Here is a 16258-nt window from a genome sequence, read left to right as displayed (position 1 = left end):
AGCAACATGAAACATGGCTTATTGCTCATCACTATTATCATTTTCCAATCCTATAAATTTAATATATGCATTTTAAACAATACATACTTCATACAGTTCAGGAAAATATGCAGGATGGGTCACAACTGAACACATTAAAATGCAATAATCCTTGATTTTTGCCTGCTTATATTTACTTTAACATTGGCTTTAAAGTTCCTAAATGTTATAAAATCATATAAAATACATTTTGAGTAAGTGGGATTTCTTAAAGGAAAAAATTGGCATTACTAGAAGAAGTGTGTCCCACTCAGAGCTAGAAAGTCTTTCTTTCCGTTAACAGCCAGAAAAAGGCAAAGCTTTTGTTCTTGGACTCGATCAGAGCAGCCCTGCATGACTCACTGTTGAAAAAATGCATCTTATGCTGGGTATTACTGTAGCCCCTTAGTCTTTTTATCTCCTCTCACTTTAAGACCACCCGTCCTAAAAGACAATCTTCTTCTGATTGGCTGCCTGTCATGAGGGTGGGGCTCTCAGCATCTCTCACTGACATCACACAGACTCAAGAGGAGAAAAAAACTGTCTGAACTTGAACCTTTAGTGCTGTCTGAAGCCTGAGCTTATGGCTTACAAGGATTACTTGTACATTCTGTCACGTCATTACTTGAAACTTTGGCCATTGTAACAGTACACCATATGTATATGACAGAATTTAAGGGAAAGCACAAAATTGATTATACACAACTTTTTTTTTTTTTTTACAAAGAACTTATAATCATCAGCAACAACAAACCTGTCAACAAACTTTGTAGCAAATAACAAGACGAAGGAGAAAACTAAGTTACTATTTCATTATAGTACAGGGAATATAACAAGCTGTAATGTAACCAGATTAACAACCTAAGACATTTACACAACTCTTAGTAACATTAATAACTTATAAGGTTTCCTGGTTTGTTTTCACTGCTGTATAATGAAGGAATAAAAGCGGAGGCATGGAAAGTTGTCGAGGCTTTATATATTGTTTTCACGCTGATGTCTTTAATTTACTATATTTATTCATTCAGTTTATTTTTAGGTTGTGCTGGTGGCAGGTTCTTTAGCTGGACAGAACTAAAGTTTGGCATACAGTTTATTCCATGACCTTCCTGACACACGAACAGCATTAAAACACTGACAGAAAGCAGACAAGCTTACTGTGCCGAGCCTGGCAACATGATCGATTGCCAAGTAACCCAAGCTCTGTTAATCAGGTTACGTGTGCTTTGATTTAATTCAAGATGACCTAGGGTCAGGCGTCTGCGTGGAAACAATTAGTGTGGCCCTTTCTCACAACATGTCTATTAAAGCCAGGGCGGTATCGCCGTCATCCACCGTGCACAATACCAGTAACAACTGGAGAACTGAAGAAGCTTAATGGAATGCAGCGAAAACGCCTTTCATTTTTCCTGCAAGTCATGTCAAAAAAATTCCGAGATAAACACGCTTATTGTTCATCGCCACTGTCATTTTCCATCCCTATTCTCGAGATAAGGCAACGCTAAGTTTCAAACGAACATCTAGGCAGCTCTTAAGGCTCTTTGCAGACACGATTCTTGTTTCAAATTACACACAAATAAGTTTGGGCTGTAAAAGGAAATTAATGATGCAGGACTTTTATTGTACATTGCTTCTTTACTGCAAATTAAGCACTTTTTTTTAGCATGCTGTTCTCCCTCTGCTGACCACTGCAAAGCCAGTGGTCAGTGTGAGGCAGCCACTGCCTCACACTTGACCTTTTGGAAGTCAAGGGTGGGTGTTGCTTAGTGATCACGTATAGGCGTGACTGGGGATCAAGCTGTCGGTCCTCAAGTGTATACATGACATAACTGAAATTCTTGCTTTCTGCAGTGAACGGTGCACTTTTTCAGATTTATGTAGAACCAACGCGTTTATTTCTTTAAATAATGTAGGTTTTTCTGTTTTTTTCTTCAAAGATTTACTTAACCAAACTAGCTTACTCCATTGGGGTGGCTGTAGCTGAGGATGTAGAGCAGATCATCTACTAATCGGAGGGTTATGGGTTTGCATGCCAAATATTCTCGGGCAACATACTAACCTCAAGTTGCTTTCAGATGCATCAATCAGAGTATGAATGTTAGATGTTAGTGCTCTGAGTGCCCCAGAAGAGTATTGTAGAAAAGCGCTTTATAAGACTCAGTCCATTTACCATTATATAGCACTTCTGTTATTCAGCTTCTTCCAACATGTTTGCAAACCTATACTTTCAAAGTAGTTTTACCCAACACTGAAAATGCCTTCAATGAAAAGCCCTCTTTTTTTAAGATGTTTTTATTGGCATGCAGACACATTCGTTGACACAAATAACGACGAAGTACATCAGTTGATTTAAAAATCACAGCTCCAAATAAAAACTCCTGCAGAGAAAGTAAGTCACTGCATTGCTGACATAAATGACAAAAGTCACAGTCTTTCTCTTCACACAGAGCACATGATGAATGACTTCAGTTGCTCTGTGTCACTTACACACAAACAGATAAAAATGAAGGCAGCTCAGTAAAATACTCCTTTTTTTCTTATTAATAAGCTGTATCTCACTCACTGTGTGTGGGATTGAAATGGGTGTTTTCTGCCTTCCTCAGCCGCTCCCTGTTCTGCAAACTTACCAGCACCGTTCCAGAATAGAAAGTGAGTAGCTATAGCAGCTGACACGAAGGATAAAGTACAAAACATGCTGACTGTTGGTGACAAACTGCGTGACTGTAGGCAAACACACACTTTTACACCAACGGGTTGTCGGATGAGCGCTACTCAGGCTATAAACGATAAAACCTGCATTCCACGCATTATGGAGCCTACCTTATTTCATCCAGTATCTGGAGAGATTCTTCTTAAGTTCCTTTCTCTGAACCTGAACCTAATCCTTCCACCTCTCCCTCATCCCTGCGCTCCCGTCTGTCATGGCAGCTCGTCACACCCCAGTCAATCTCCTCATCACAAGAAAAAGAACCCATAGCACAAATTTCCCCTGTGCTCGCATCTAATGACGTGGCCCTCTGCGTTTTCTCTTATTTTCTACTATTTTTAGACCGGGGAACCTAAGAACATAATTGGATTTGCAGGGCAAGCTAACAACAGATGGGGCAGCAAAGCACCAATCCATTGTAGGCAGCACTGTGTTAATCTGATGTTTCAACTACTAGTGACACATTAGGTTAAAGCAGGAATAACCACAGTGTCTTCATGCAGCTACTGATAGCTTCATGTGACTTCTCTAAAAGTGATTTTCTGAAACTTGGATTTATGCATCTGTGGACAGGCAGGCATTTCAGTGGGCCCAAGTTCTGTTGTTTAAAGTATGCTGACAATGCATCATCGGTAGTGAGCTTTGCATTTAACAAGGTGCAAAATAACAATTAAGTTGTAAATGTTGTAGGTTACAACCTCAGGTACCTCAGTACTATAAAGGCTTGTAATTAGACAGGCTCAAAAGTTAAATACTCAGGGCCTTGAGAAAATTGTGTCATTTTGGGGATGCAATTTTATATGTTTTTTGTCTGCTTAATTACTTCTTTTATTACCCTAAAATATGAGAGAGCACTTCGTAGAGACATCTGCATGTCCCCCATTTGCTGCCAGAGTAAGGTTTTTTTTTTTCTATATAGACAACAGGGGCGATCGTGGCTCAAGAGTTGCCTCTGTCAGTGCGCCCCAGGGTGGCTGTGGCTACAATGTAGCTTGCCAGTGTGTGAATGTGTGCGTGAATGGGTGGATGACTGGATATGTAAAGGGCTTTGGGGTCCTTAGGGACTAGTAAAACGCTATACAAATACAGGCCATTTACCATGAAGTGTGGAGACAAGGCACTGACAGGACAAGGAATGAAAACAGTAGATCTGATGTGTGAGGCTCTATTCAGTCCAAAAATGATACTATTTAGAGGAAAAATAGATTTAAAAACTGATTATATATATATATATATTGTTTTTTTTTAAATGGATAAGCAGCTAAATAAAAGAAGGCAATAAATGTGTAAAGCTGTGTATATTTATGTATTAGAAAATGTGGGACTTTGGGGATGATAAATATTGCAGTTCATAAGCTATGAAATAGCGATGAAATATTCAAGTCCACTGTGTGATTTCTTATTTTGTGGTGTTCATCTGACAACTGGGCATCACTGATTAGCGTTGCTGCAGTGAGCAGGTCAGTGAAAATGGCACATAAAGATGGAGATAGTGAGCTGTCGTGTGAATCTTTGTGGTGTGAGCCTGTCTGTGTACAGTACTCTTTATTAAATGGGTGAATGGCTCTCCAACACCAAATCTGTGTAGGGTGCTTAATAGAAATGTCATATGTTTTTTTACTTAATAAGAGTCTGCTTGTATAATACATAATTTAATTATATGTATGTGGATATCAGTTGATTTTGAGCCTTGATAAGTCAAAATGTTATAAAGTATGATGCTATGGACCAATTGTACTTTTTTTAATGCAAAGTTTTTATCTGGAAAAGTAGAGTAAAGGCTACACAGCATAAAAGTAGTCTATACAGAACTTTAAATTGTCATTCAGGACGCTAGTTGAATAGTTATTTTTTATGTGAACCAGTCTTACATTTGCTTGGTAGCTAGGTGTAGAAAACAACTATAAAACTGATAATACTTTGTTAGCGCTATTTTAAATGTTACTCATCACTTTTATGTAACGTTGTCAGAAGAAGCTGAGTAGTTGTACATGTTCGGGTGTTTCAATAACTCTTCAGCAAGTAGAAAACATCCACATTTTCCCGTTGAACGCGACGTCATTCCAAAACGTTGCAAAACCGTCGCTTCCGCTTTGCAGACGTAGCCGCCGGGAACGCGCAGGCGGTTTTGAACGCCCCCCTGGTTCTCATTGTGCAGCCGAGGAAACATCGGAAGGTTTCGACGACGTTGGTATGAAATGGCAGAAACTGCCTGGGTCGCGGAAGCACTGAGACTAGATTGCGTAGAAGCTACACATGTATCTTGCGGTGTTCCCAGCCTGCTAGTGTGACGGAAACGGGAGTGTAACCGGAGGGAAGAAAGGGATTAAAGCGCTCTTTTCCTTCTAAACACCGTCCAGGTTGTGTCTCCGGCAGCAGGCAGCGAGTTGCGACTGCGGGGTCGACACTGTTGGAATTAACCAGAGAGGGGTGAGCTCGACATATGGATTTTTTTTCTCCCACTGGGACATGTTTGACGTGTTGTTGTCAACTGCTGGGAGGGGAACGGACAAATGTGGGTCACACACGTTACTCTAAATAGGTGTCACCATAACGTATAGGGTGACCAGCACCACAGCAGGCAGGACAGGTCTGGCCTAAATGGTACAAGGCAACCAGAGTGAGCGGCTACACTGGGAAGTATACCTACCCATGTCATTAGCACAGCTTACACCGCCAAGCATGAACCGGGTGGTGTTTGCCACTCGTGAAATGCTCAAGGAAACCGCTATGACCTCCAGCTTGTGCTCACCTACACCCCCAGTGTAAACAGAAATCACTTATTAACGCCTTTGAATACACCCTGTTTTCATCTAGCACCGGTTTTCTGCTTTTATTTGTATGTTTTGTATTTGGCAGCATATCTGTACAGCTTGTAACATCACAGAGGCATATCAGTATCAGGCTCGGACTGCAGTCTTTGTGCTTGTGTTTTTAAATGTGATGATTTAACCTGCAGATTGACAAATGTGCTCCTCCTTTTTTTGCTAGTTGCATCAGTTTGGGAGCATTTCTCAGCTCCTGTCTTTATTCTAAACAGGGATGAGGTCAGAGGATTGTATGTTTCTTATCGAGCACACGAGATTGTTAGCTGTATTAATAATTTTATCATCTGGTCAAAGTTGGGTTAGGTAGAAATCGCCCCAGGTTGCAGCTTGTGCACTCACTATGTGCATCTTGGTTACACTGAAGTGCTTCTGTCGTCATATTTGGGCGATGCAGCTCTCACAGTGCACTGCACATTGCTAGTGGGGCTTTTGGGAACAACCTGCCAAGAGGACAGCAATGGTCAGGCCAAAAGAACCAAGAAATCTGATTCCTGCACCAAAAGCAAAAGGTAGCCTGCAGAGCCGGGATTATGAATCCACATTGAGCCCACTCTGACATCTGGATACTGAAATGTCGGAGGGATTTTAAGCCTCTTAACTTGTGAATTTTACCATGTTTTCAGTTGATTTCTGTTGTCTTCCGTGATAAAATTGAACACAACTGTTTGTATCTAGACACTCATCAGCAGGGCTTTTTATTAGTAGACACAAGTGTGTACCATATTTTTTCTTGGTAAGTGGAGTTATTGTTTGACATAAAACCAGTCGTCACGGTAGCGATGCAGTGCTCGTCCTGCTTTAATTCTTCTGCTGGGACCAGCCCTAACACAAATACAACAATTAACCCAGCGCGTCACAGTTCAAACAGTCACAGCTGAGAGCAGAGACGGTTGTGCCTCTCTGCACTTTTAGATTGTGGACACAAAAGGTTGGCCCATATTGCTTTGTTTTTGCCTACAGAGGCCCTAATAGCATATAAATTATCCTAAATAAATTAAGCTCCTTAAAAGTTTTAAAAAATCATTTACAATACAAAAAGAAGGGTCTAGAATTTTTGAGCAGGAAATGGAAAACAATCATTTTTTGTCTGTTGTCAATTGCGACGCATTCTCTTAGTTATTTGCAACATTTTACAGAGTTCTCTTTGTTGTTTTCAGATGGCGTCTGTGATTTGACATTACTGTCACAGTGTTTGCTTACAGCAATATTCAATAGTAATGTTAGACTGTTATCGGTTATGTTTACATACTTAGGTTGTGGACATGCGGTCTCATATAATGCATTTATTTACTGTCAACAGCATGCTGATAAGACACTTAAGTGGAGCCAGTTTAAAAATGCTAAACTAGCCGACAGGGTTGGGGGGGAAAAAAAATCCAGTTTCTCTGTCAGCAGCTTATCCAGCTGCCTGGTTCAGTACCTGTAGAAGATCACCATGGAGCTGTGGATGTCGCACTAAAAGTTTCATTCATCATCCACGAGTTCAACTCCCTATATGTTGGCAACAACTATGATGACGCTACCTGCAGGTCCTTACTGAAATTGGCTTTCAGGCTGTCAAACAGGGCGCTGTTCAGTCTGCAGGAATATCTGGTGTTTGATCATGCGTTTCCTCAGATTAGATGTATTGCCTTATATTGAAATTTGAGCTACAAATAATGCAGAGAGCACTATTTCTGCTTTCCCCCACCTCCTTTTCTGCGCATGTTTCTTCTACATGTTGCAGAGGTGGCATCGGATGCTTTGGGTCCCTTTGTTGTTCTAACCCAGTTTTTTCTTTTTTTTAAATTATTATTTATTTATTTATTTATTTATTTTAAAGTCGAGCCTGATGTTGCCTCACACATTAAAAGAATGATTCCCAGTGTCATCCTCAGAGTGAAGATTACAGCTTATTAACTCTGGTATCAGATTAGTACTTGATACTGGTAGATACCTAAAGCCAAGGTATTGGTATCCTATCAGTACTGGAAAAAGCTGAATCAGCAGATCCCCAGTCTGGAGCCTAGGGGATGGGTCTATTTACTGGTATTATAGCATGTGCCTCTCTGCTTTATAGATTGGTGAAGCTTTTCTTCTCACAGTTTGTGGTGTGTTTCCTGTCTGCTACCATGAGACATGTGATACTCACACAGCTTATCTGCCTGTTTTTTTTGTTTGTTTTTATTTTATTTTATTTTGTTTTTTCTTATTTAGAATATTGTCAACTACTTGATCAGCAGTTTGTCGGACAGCTTGAAATCTAGGCCGAGATTACAGGAAGTAACAATAACCCCCCCCCTTTTTTTTTTTTCTACAGACGACCAATAAGAGAAGTGTGATTCAGGGCCTTCATTGGTACCAGAATTTGGCACTGAATAAGGCCTTGTGAGCTCTTATCAGCAGCAGCTACTTTGGCTGAGTGCGAGCGCTTTGAAGATAAAAGGCGAAAGTGCTGGTGGAATCGACAGTGGTCACCCAGATAACTTGGAACTGTTTGATATTTGCAAGAATCTCGCGTTTTTGGTTTTTCTTTTCTGGGTGAAATGGAACAGAGGTAGACAAGACGGATCAGCTCCCAGCTGTGACAGCATGATGGACAGCTGTGTGGGAGAATATCTGGACAGGAGCGGCAGTTCAGAAGCCATATCTGCCACTTTTTGACACAGTTATCTGTTTAGTTCTGTCTGGCTGTCAGAGACCTTATTTACCCACCACCAGTGTGTCAGTGGATGGCAGTTGCTGTGCCACGTGTGCTTAATTTGAACTCTGATACAGCTGCAACTTTCATGTGCCACATGTGTGTTTATAAAAGCAGGCTCACGGGTTTAAAAGTACTGTAGTGCTGTAGTATTGTCATTTATTTTCTGATTAGCATGTACAAACTAATCCTAATTGATAACTGAGTCAGTTGTCAGAAAACCTGCACCACTGCTATGGCAATTTTTCTTTAAAAAAATGTCCTAAACCTTAGTTCTACTGAGCTGCTTTAGTGTGTTTTCACATGTGTAAAAACATTTATCTTTAAGAGCAGGATAATAACATACATTAGCTAATTAAATGGTTGGTGCTGGTGTCTTAAGAAAACGTCCCTGATGCTTGGGCCTGGCAGAGCGTTCAAAAGCCAGCTCGGCTCTGGTGAGAGCAGCTTACACTCGGAGTGCTGCTTGATTTCCATCTGGAAAACTGCAGAATCTTACCTGTGCAGACTAAATAATTGATAAGCTAGTTTAACAGCTTCTTGCACAGTTAATTATTTCCCGATTCATGTTGAGACAAAGATGATTGCTTTGTCTTGTTTTTTCATTCAGTTATATGTAGATCTTTGTGTTACCTGTGTGGTCGTCTAGGTTTGCGCTGTTGTGATTGTAATTTCTTATTCAAGTGGTTCAAACCTACCTGTGCAGCTTCACAATTCTTTTATATACATTGATTTATATTCCTGCAGACTTTCACACATGCACGATTTGCTGCTTTCTAACAGCCGAGGTTGATGGGGCTGATGGCTTGATACACTCCATCAGATTGCTGAGTCCCATCTTAAAAGGAAGCTGGGGATTTTGCCGTCTCACAGGGCTCCTGACACCCTTTGTACTGCTCTTGCTTCACATAGGAGAAATGGTCATGTAACGTTTGTTTAGACATACTCTGTGCAGCGCTGGGATAGAGCTCCACAAACTAAGTAAAACAGAGCTTGAATACACCCTCTTCCTCCTGTGTGGCCTATATTTGATATGCTAAATGACTTTTTCTGAAAAGCGTGTCCAGAAGTGTTTTGCATGATATTTCTGGTCTGTGCGCAGAAGGATACCTCTGGCAAATAAAGCTGACATTTTTGCTTTGTGGTGGATGCGGCTAAATGTTGTACATGAAAGAAGCTGAGCTCATTTGGATTGAACGGGGAACTGAATATGAAAGCGACGTGGAAGCCTGAGAGCATTCGCTGTCAAAGTTGTGCTAGAGATCATAACTGTTCGAGTAAATTCTTGCATAGTTGCTACAGTAGTCTAATAATTACTTGATTGAACACTGAACCCTTAAAACCATTGCTGTTCCATGCTTACCTTTATTAAAGAGCTGCTTTGAAGAAACATACAGACGACAAATTATTTTCCTCTGATTCAACAAAAGCTGCTCAGCTGGCAGTTTTGCTGTGTCTCCTCAGTAGTCGGCAGCATGCAAAGTGAGGAAAAGTTAAATATCTTCATAGGTCCATCAAGCTGAAATCTAGCTGAACTGGATAAATTAAATTATTACAACAAACTAGTGGGGCTAGTACACACCGAGACCTGACCTGAGCATGATGAACCCAATCCAGCCAAAGAGACCAGTGCAAAGAAAGATCCTAAACACAAGAAGAGCCAAAACAACCTGACTGCATGGTTCAAAGACGCACGAGTTGAAAGGTGCGCTTGGTTTAATTTAGTTTAGTCTGTGGACTGACAAGGAGCGGGACCATTGGGCTTGTTATCTGCACTCAGTTCAAACGCCTGCATCACTGATGGTATGGGCTGCATTAGTGCCTGTGGAATTGGCAGCTCCCACATTGGAAAGGCACCATAAGGGCTGAAAGGCTCAGACTGGTTTTAGCAGCTAGTACATTTATTATTGTTTCTCCTGCTGTTTTGTTGTGTACACTGTGTCTTTTTGTTAAACATCCAGCAGCACACTTCTTGCTTGTGTTCAGGGTTGTTTGTAAGTTGAGCTCTATATTCATCCCTGTACCTCTTCTCCGTGCGGCTTAGATGCAGAATTTTGACAAGGTTCTGCAACGGGGAAGAGAGATGTTCTGATCAGAGTCAAAGAGAATAATGCAGCAGGAGAGGAGAGGGCAAAGATGAGGAGAAGCAGAAAAGACAAAACGCAAGCGGAAAAGAAGCAGCACAGGCAGAGCTGTGTTTAGAGCAGACAGGCAGGGTGGCATGTGAGCCAGTATAAACATCCATTTCTGAATGAATCTGTCGGTTTCTTGTAATTCGGGGTTGCTAGTTTTAATTAAAACTCAAAAGATACGTCTTCAAACAGATGCGCATCTCATTTCTGGTACTCAGAATTAGAGCCCTGTTCTTGTTGGGCATTAACATACAATTAGGAATATCCAGTCACTAGTATGTCACTTTACAGCTGGTCTGAGGATGCGACTTGAGTGACCACTTATAATAGGATCTATATGTAAATAGGTAGCCCTGAAAGGAACCAGCAGACATGCACACATGACCTACACTTCAAAGTCAAATCTTGACCACATCTTTTAAGTCCTACAACCTGATCTGTACTGCGATCAAACACAGTACTTTATTTTTAGTGTGCAGCTTAGCCAACAGCCATATGCAAAACAAGTAGTGTATGTTTTTTTTTAAAATTTGGTAAGAGGCACATTATTTGCAGCAAAAAGAGTGTGACCCCGTTTGACGTAGACCACTTCAGAATGTGGTCTACCAGATCCAATCTCAGTACGTATTGGGTGCTTTCACACCCGTCACTGTTTGGCATGAGCAGTGAGTCAGTTCCTTCCTGAACTGGTCACAGATGTGACTCAGGTTTAACTGAGGTGTTTTTGACTTCAGCCCTTGAAAGTGGCATTAAAGCAAAAGTGAAGAAAATGAGATAAAACTTAATGTTCTCGCCCTCAGCAGTTGGCTGTGTTTTCTTCTGTTCTTTCTAATGCACCTGTGTTGGTCATGTGGAGGGGCAGCAGCAGTAATCACTGTTTGTTTGACTGAAAGCGTGTATTTTGGCTTTTATACTTATGCATTCTGAAATCCTACACTGTGCTGTATCCTTATACACACCTCCTTAGATATACTACACATCGAGTCACCGCAGCCATCACAGACATAAGCCATATGTTCAGTACTGCTGTTTGTGCTTCCTTTCTAAATTAATCTTAGTAAGTAATCACAGAATTTAAGACAGCTCCACTGCTGTTATTAAAGTGACTTTTCCCAAATAATATCTTCCAACTTCTTCGATCTTCCATTTTCTAACAAAACAGTATTTGTTGTTGTACTACTGTTACCAACAGAGTGCTGTGTTTAATATGGTTCTGTTAAGAGACATGTTTCTTTGAAAGCTATCCTAGATAATAAGTTTTTAATTTCTGTGTATCAAACAGAGTAGAGGAGGTTGGTGGGCTGACTGATACTGAAAAGGAAGAGGGTGGGGTGTGGTCTGCCTGCAGTAGCTGGAGAAATCCAGTTCAGGGAATGACCCGTGGAACGTACAGCTATCACTACACAGCCAACCTCCTCAGCACAATGCTCCAAATTCCACTAATGATTTGTCATCTTCATCCCCTGCATGAAACCCGGCTTCCTTCTTCCTCTGTGCCTTGATCACTGCTCCGTCGCCCTGACCTTTGGAATTTATATATGTGTGCGCAGGTCCTCTGGGCTATAAGTTGGATTGCAGAGGCTTAGTTGTCATTACAGTTGATGAAGCTTCCTTTAGGATTTGAGACGCGGCTGGTTTGATTTTTCTGAGATTAATGAGTTCTTCCGGGTTTAAATGGGGGGCTTTTATTGAGCGGAGGAGAGTAAAACAGTATTTGTACCATTATGTTTTGCCCTGCTATAAGACCTGATCACTACAAGTCATTTGACAATTCTTTTCAAGAAATAAATCTAATTGTGTTTGATACAGATAATGATCCTAAATATTCATTATGAAAGGGTCATACATAATGCTAACACTGTGAACATTTGATTAAATGTAACTTATAAGATAACTGCTTCCTGGCTTGTTTGATTAAATTAACTAGTAGCCATTATGAGATAATAAACTGTGTCAGACAGCCTGTATTGTGGGATAGTGTATGGAAATACTTTCTTGAGTACTTCAACAGAAATTCTTCAAAAATCAGTTTTACATTTGGTGCAGTTTTCAGAAAATAGTACATAATGTACATACATCTGCTAGGCAGAATGAAAAAGAACAGCAATTAAACGCCAAGTGGTGGAAAACTTATAAACTGTAGATGAAAGATGGACCTAGCCACTGTCACATCACTCATTAGTTTTGAGCTTTCAACTTTGTTTTTGTTTGTTTGTTTTTTATTCTTTCAAAACAGTGTAGCCCCTTCTCCATTAGCACTTATTCTGACTTCACTGGTTTACAACCCAGTGTGTGTGCTTGTCGTCATGGCAACGCGTCTGGGTGTTCGGTGACGTAATAATATGCGACATGAACGCTACAGCAAATGTGGATGTGTGGCTTTTCGTGAGACTCGGGGAACACAGCATTTTTGGAGGTGTTTTTTTTGTTTTGTTTTGTTTTGTTTTTTTGTGAACGAGACGCTACTCACCAGCCAATCAGTGACATGCAGTGTGGTGACGTCACATTTTAGTACCTGCTCGGATCGCTTGGAACCCCGGCCGAGCAGGTACTAAAAAAGTACCTGGTACCAGGAACTATGACCTAATGGGAAAACCCTGAAAACCATGGCGAACAGTGCCAAGTCGATCCGAGTAGGTGCTAATGAAAAAGCGGCTTTTGTGACATCAACTGGAAGAAAGGGTACCACAGAGAGATCAACTAATGTATGTTCTTGCTACCTAGCTTGGTTAGCAACCTGTCTGTAATTTTGAGTGCCAGAGAAACGTAAGAGCAGACTGTCCCTGTGCCTTTAATGTAGGCCTTTAAAGCCAAATCTATTTGCTTATGTGCTGCACCATTGATTTGTGGCTACTGACTTTTGGAACTAATCCCACATGGTGATTTAAGGAACTCCAGTTTTTAAAAATTGTTTACTTGCATTTCCTGAACAGGAAAGCGTTGAGAAAACCACTGTTGAAATGTAGCCTTGCTGTTTTGTTTGATGTAATGATTCACTGAGGGTGGTCTTTGCTCAGATCTGATAGATTTGTTCCTCCAATCTCGGCACAGTACAGTGTTTATCATGTACTTGCTGATTTATCTGCTCAGTCTGTCAAATGTAGCATTTAAAGACGCACAGAGACGCATTTTCAACACTTTTCTGCTTTGTCATTCACATCTTTTATGCACAAAATGTAAATATGCCAAAAAACAAAAAGGAGGGTGGAAAAATACTTATTGGCAGAGATACCAAACGGCGACTTGGATGCTGGTAGGACCTGTTTGCATACTTTGCCTGGGGACAACTATTTATGGCTCACTGATTTGACACTGGGCTTTAAACATAAAGAGGGTGTGCTCTAACACACAGCTATAGTGCTTCTTGATTGAACCATATGTAGTGTTCTAGAAATATCTATAGTCTTATCTCCTGTTAATACTTTGCAGGTCTTGAGAGGCGAGCTCCACTTGGATGCCCAGTCACCGCTTTTGTCCAAGGCTTCACCATGAACCGAAACAAGCGTGAAAGGGAGTACTACAGTATAGATGTGGGCGATTCAACTTTTACAGTTTTAAAGCGCTACCAGAACCTAAGACCCATTGGATCCGGAGCACAGGGAATTGTTTGGTGAGTATATGTACTTTCTGCCCACCCAGATGACAACCTTCACTTGGCGATCGGTCACTTCTTTACTCAGCGAAAAGTTAGATTTAACTTCACACCCAAAACCTGTTTAACATTTGATGAAAGCTTGAAAAGCACAGCCTGGACTTTGCCGGCTGCCGTTGACGAAAGTTGATAAGATCAGATGTAAAAAGAGCAGCATAAGTTGCATACAACACAGAAATTGATGCATAATGTTCTATTTGTTGACAGCACAGTGTGATGTTACGTTTCCTGTGAAGTTTTGTCGATCTTAGAGGGTTAGGTGTTGGAGTGAGCTGATCCACACCACAATTGGTTTATGAAATTTTCTAAGGTTTTTTTTTTCTTCAGTTTTTTTTTGTGGTTGATTGATTGGACTATCAAAATCACATGGGCTGTCAGAATGAATCCATTTCACCTTGTAACATAAGATAAGCCTGACGAACTCATCTAGCGTCTTTGCTTTCATTAACCTTCTCTCTTCCTCATACCAGGTAGGAATACCAAGAAACTGATGCACAACACAGTTAAGAGTGTCAGCTAAGACTTTAGCTTGTCATGTAAGAACTTGCTGGCTACAAAATCTCAACAACTGTAGTGCTTAGTGCTGGAAAAGGATTAATAGTGGGCCTGTTAAACATTCCCTTATTTTCTGTCCCATATGTAATGTCACAGCGTTGTGTGGTCAGACTACACGTGATCAAAGTTTTGTTTAAAGTAATAAAGTCAGGTATGTACAAGTAATCCCTATGAGCCAAAAGCTCAGGCTTGAAACTGCTCTAAATGCTCATTTTCTTGTCTGTTATGTCAGTGAGAGGGGATATTCCTAATATCATCACTTCAGGCATACAGACCCACTCACATGAGGGGTGGGCTATAAAGCAATTACAACACAGAGCCCTTTTTAACATGCACATTCTGCTTCAGGCTTTCTACACGCTCACATTTCTGCACCATCTGACTGTAGTCCTCACAAAATGACACAATTGAGTTCAACCTACAAGAGAGTCATCTCATATGAAACTTATAAAAAATATTACTGCGAAATCCCACAGAGGGATGTTGCATAAAACAGTTGTTTGACCATTCATTTTATTTCAATGACAGCTGCACAGTGGAGCTCTTTAACGTGACATTTAGGAGCATTTGCTGACATTTCAGCAGTATAAAACAGAGCAGCACAGCAGGACTAAACATGTCCACACATTTTCTACAGTCATAACTAAAGACATGCAAGTTCCTCTTGACAGTGTGACGTATACTTGGCATTAATGTACAGCTCTGCATATAAAACTTATAGACGGCATCGACAAGAAAAGAATTTGAGTCTACGTGGTGCTTTATCCAGCCGATTATAAACCTAAGCTCATTCGCAGTGATGGTATTTCTTTTTTTTTTTTTTTAACAGATAAAGTAACCAACCCAAGTTTAAAGTAGGAGGAGACATTATGGGCTGTCCAAATGTATTGCTCAATACACAAAGTTTGCTGGCTCATTCTGCACAGAAATTTCCGTTCATCAGTTTATCAGTTATTACCAACTAAATTTGTTTCTTTTATTTAAAAGGAAAAGGTACAGTTTTAAGGATTTAATATCTTGTTTGCAGAAGTTAAGAAAAACCAAGCTTTGTTGTTTAAATAGTGTAAAAATAGGTCTCGCTCTCTCTTTCTGAAACCTCGGGGAGCATATTATTTGTTCCATTAGATGGATTTCTAAAATTCTCTCAAACCACATATGGTATATTTGGTCAGGTTTCAACCATCTAATTGTAATGCAGGCAGATACAGTATTTGCCAGCTGACCCCTCAAATCCTGCGAGAAGGAGTAATACAACCTTGGGCTCTTTTCCAAGATTTTGGTGAAATATTTTCTTGATAGCATCAAAAACGTTATTCCAATACATATCTTAACTTTGAACAGGACGAGAGTATTTGCACCACGTCTTCTCCAACATGTATTTGGGTAGCATGGGCAAATTTGATGAAGGTGGAGTGTAATTACATAACTTAACCCTACATCAGCTTGTCAGCACTGGCTACATAATCATTTGCATGCATATAAAGGAGCCTCACATCACATATCAAGCTAATACTGACGAATGGGTGCTAATGCATAAATGATACAAAAAACTGGAGAACACACTTCATGGCAGGCTGTTAATACAATTAACCGCAGAGCAAGGCGTGCTATTTGTCAAATGATTATATTAAAAATGCTTCAAAAGGCGCCGCAAACGTGGTCAAGACTTCAGGTCAAGTGGTTCTG

General features: G+C 40.5%; 1 protein-coding gene across 4 annotated transcripts in view; it reads left to right on the top strand.

Annotated features, from left to right (window-relative positions):
- The first annotated feature begins 4880 nt into the window (after nt 1–4880).
- The window catches only part of mapk8b (mitogen-activated protein kinase 8b), a 30953-nt gene continuing 19575 nt past the window's right edge, over nt 4881–16258 (top strand). For all 4 annotated transcript variants that reach the window (XM_031748872.2, XM_039616288.1, XM_039616289.1 and 1 more), the window contains exons 1-2: nt 4881–5155; nt 13795–13975. In XM_031748872.2, coding sequence (XP_031604732.1) covers nt 13854–13975 — 122 coding nt within the window. In that variant the 5' untranslated portion in view covers nt 4881–5155; nt 13795–13853. The remainder of the gene's footprint in view (nt 5156–13794; nt 13976–16258) is intronic.

This window comes from Oreochromis aureus, linkage group 8 (assembly GCF_013358895.1).
Source record: "Oreochromis aureus strain Israel breed Guangdong linkage group 8, ZZ_aureus, whole genome shotgun sequence".
Lineage (NCBI taxonomy): Eukaryota > Metazoa > Chordata > Actinopteri > Cichliformes > Cichlidae > Oreochromis > Oreochromis aureus.
This window is presented reverse-complemented; position numbering and strand designations above follow the sequence as displayed.